General features: G+C 48.3%; 7 protein-coding genes across 7 annotated transcripts; 3 read left to right on the top strand and 4 right to left on the bottom strand.

Moving 5' to 3' along the window:
* On the top strand, window positions 1-405 carry T310_9132 (uncharacterized protein; the record flags this gene model as incomplete). The annotated part of the gene is made up of 1 exon (XM_013468351.1): window positions 1-405. A coding segment is annotated over one exon (405 nt), but the record flags the coding sequence as incomplete, so codon positions are not given.
* Window positions 406-839: 434 nt separating this feature from the next.
* Window positions 840-1,118, top strand: T310_9128 (uncharacterized protein; the record flags this gene model as incomplete). Its single annotated transcript, XM_013468350.1, has 1 exon — window positions 840-1,118. A coding segment is annotated over one exon (279 nt), but the record flags the coding sequence as incomplete, so codon positions are not given.
* Window positions 1,119-1,321: 203 nt separating this feature from the next.
* On the bottom strand, window positions 1,322-1,609 carry T310_9127 (uncharacterized protein; the record flags this gene model as incomplete). The annotated part of the gene is made up of 1 exon (XM_013468349.1): window positions 1,322-1,609. A coding segment is annotated over one exon (288 nt), but the record flags the coding sequence as incomplete, so codon positions are not given.
* T310_9125 (uncharacterized protein) lies at window positions 1,351-1,635 on the bottom strand (the record flags this gene model as incomplete). The annotated part of the gene is made up of 1 exon (XM_013468348.1): window positions 1,351-1,635. A coding segment is annotated over one exon (285 nt), but the record flags the coding sequence as incomplete, so codon positions are not given.
* On the bottom strand, window positions 1,636-1,938 carry T310_9124 (uncharacterized protein; the record flags this gene model as incomplete). Its single annotated transcript, XM_013468347.1, has 1 exon — window positions 1,636-1,938. A coding segment is annotated over one exon (303 nt), but the record flags the coding sequence as incomplete, so codon positions are not given.
* Window positions 1,649-1,996, top strand: T310_9123 (uncharacterized protein; the record flags this gene model as incomplete). The annotated part of the gene is made up of 1 exon (XM_013468346.1): window positions 1,649-1,996. A coding segment is annotated over one exon (348 nt), but the record flags the coding sequence as incomplete, so codon positions are not given.
* T310_9122 (uncharacterized protein) lies at window positions 1,781-2,277 on the bottom strand (the record flags this gene model as incomplete). The annotated part of the gene is made up of 1 exon (XM_013468345.1): window positions 1,781-2,277. A coding segment is annotated over one exon (497 nt), but the record flags the coding sequence as incomplete, so codon positions are not given.

The raw sequence follows: 2,277 nt of genomic DNA, 5'->3' as shown, positions 1-2,277 counted from the left end.
AGGGCGGGCAGCGACGATGCTGCACTACCACTTTGCGCGAATCATCCTGCTGCTGAACCGGCCGCCGGACGCGCAGAGCACGCCGCGCGACCGGCTGCTGGGATACCGCGAGACGACCAAGGAAGTCGACCACTGCTGCCGGGAGATCGCCGGGGTGGCGCTGGGGCGGCCGGCAGCAGCGGTGCGGATCCACATGGTGCAGCCACTGTTCGTGGTCGGGCAGTGCTTCGACAGCAGCCCGGAGGGCCGGCAGGTGGTGGTCGACCTGCTGCGGGGGATCGAGGCGGATTGTGGCTGGGCGACCGAGTACCGGGTGCGACAGCTGCAGGCGCTGTGGGATCGAACGTAATACGTACAGTACATACATACGTAAGTATGTATGTAGTGTACAGTACGTATATTTAGTCCTTGACTTCTTATTATAGAGTGGTTGAGTATCGAACTATCAAACGAATGCGCACTGTATTGCATTGTATACTAATGCTGTTATGCTATACCATATCATACCATACCATACTTGATAGATAGATAGATGGATAGATGGGTGGGTAGGTAGATAGATAGATAGACAGGTATCTACTGTACGAATGATTTACTAATCGATTAATGGTGAAGCATAGAAAGAAAGAAAAGAATTCTTAGAAAGAGACAGTAGCAGATTGATCATCATCATGCTCAGTCCTCAGCCATTAATAATTATTGTCCAGTCATCATTACCTGGAATGGATAGGTTCTAGAAAGAGGTTTATTATTACCTGTCTAAAAAAAAGGGGGGAGAAAATAATGATAGACAATACCTATGGAGAAGGAAAAAAGGTTATTAACTAATACCAGCTTAGGTACTTACTTACTTAGTACTCTGTACGTTGGTTTATCATTATCCTATTAATATGTCATGCATGCTATGCTATGCTATGCCGCAGTTCTATTATAAATTTAAGGTTTTGAGAACAACAGGTTCGTCAACAAACTTCCGGTTCATTCGTTCGGGTTTAACTAGTACTTTATTTTCAGGTTCCAAGTCTATGGTGTATGTATATGTCATCATGAATAATGATTGTGGCGCATTTTTACTTGGCAGGGCACAGCCAGCCAGTCCCTACGGAAAAGATAAATAAGATCGTCAGAGGAGAGGAGAGGATATCATTTCAAGTAATCTGCTAATATACTATACTATACCATAGTCTATAGTATAGTAAATAGCATACTCCTGCTGCTTTCTTTACTTGTTCACCAGACCTGTATATATGCATATCCGTAGATTTTCTCCGGGAGAGTTTGCTGTCCCTTAAGAAAATATTTAAGGAGACAACTCCACAACTTACTTGCAACTCACTCTGCCGTCACACGTTATACGCCACCTCCGGCCCCGGCTGACTCGAACCACAGCGAACCTCCAACTCGCCCTTCTTCCGACGATCGCTGGCCAGCGTCTGCGCGAACTTGGACCGCTCGCGGATCGTGGGACCCTTCCAGTAGAAGATGTAAATCGGCGCGGTGATGATGATGGCGACGCAGCCGAGAAGAGTGGATGGCCACTCCAGATGGAGGGTTGTGCCCATGTGTTCGTACACTGTGCACAGTCAGTAAGTTTTCTTGCCTCCGTTTGCTATTAGTTTTTTGAAAGGTTGTCACTCACTCGGCGTAGAATACATGGCTGCGATCCCTGCGAGGAGGTCGCGAGCTAGTGCGTTTCCGCCTGTCGCTGACGCAGAGTATGGTCCGTAACTGGCGATCATGTAGTCGATTGTCGCCATGTAGATGGCATACTATGACGACATTAATAAAAAAACAGTTGATTAGGTTTCCACTTACATTGGCTATCGCGATACAGGTCGAGAATATCATCGGCGCTATCCAGTGCACATGCGGCGGACCCAAACTCGTCCAGGCAAAGCCAAACAGACCGATCGTTTCGAGTGGTGCCGCTTGCGTGCGTCAGTTGGAATACTCTCTCTATATTGAGTGGATTGCCTGGACGATACTCACTGAATAACAGCCAATACAGCCGCGCCTCGGGCAGCAGGGCGTCGGGATCTCTCTTGCGGATCTTGGTGTGTCTGTAGATCCAGGGAAGAAAGGAGACATAGGAGATTACGTATCCGATGATGATTCTACAGCGGTTAGGGCTTGACAACTTGACGGTTTGACCGCACTCGACGCGATACTCACGGAATGAAAGCCAGTCCGATTCGCACGGGTCCAAACCCCCATTGCTTATATACCGGCTTGTAAGACTGCAGGAAGGTGAAGATGAGGGCATCACTGAACCCGCTG

This window comes from Rasamsonia emersonii, assembly GCF_000968595.1.
Source record: "Rasamsonia emersonii CBS 393.64 chromosome Unknown ctg1118621760976, whole genome shotgun sequence".
Taxonomy (NCBI): Eukaryota; Fungi; Ascomycota; class Eurotiomycetes; order Eurotiales; family Trichocomaceae; genus Rasamsonia; species Rasamsonia emersonii.
The sequence above is the reverse complement of the archived record's forward strand: the minus strand, read 5'-3'. Positions and strand labels throughout refer to the sequence as shown.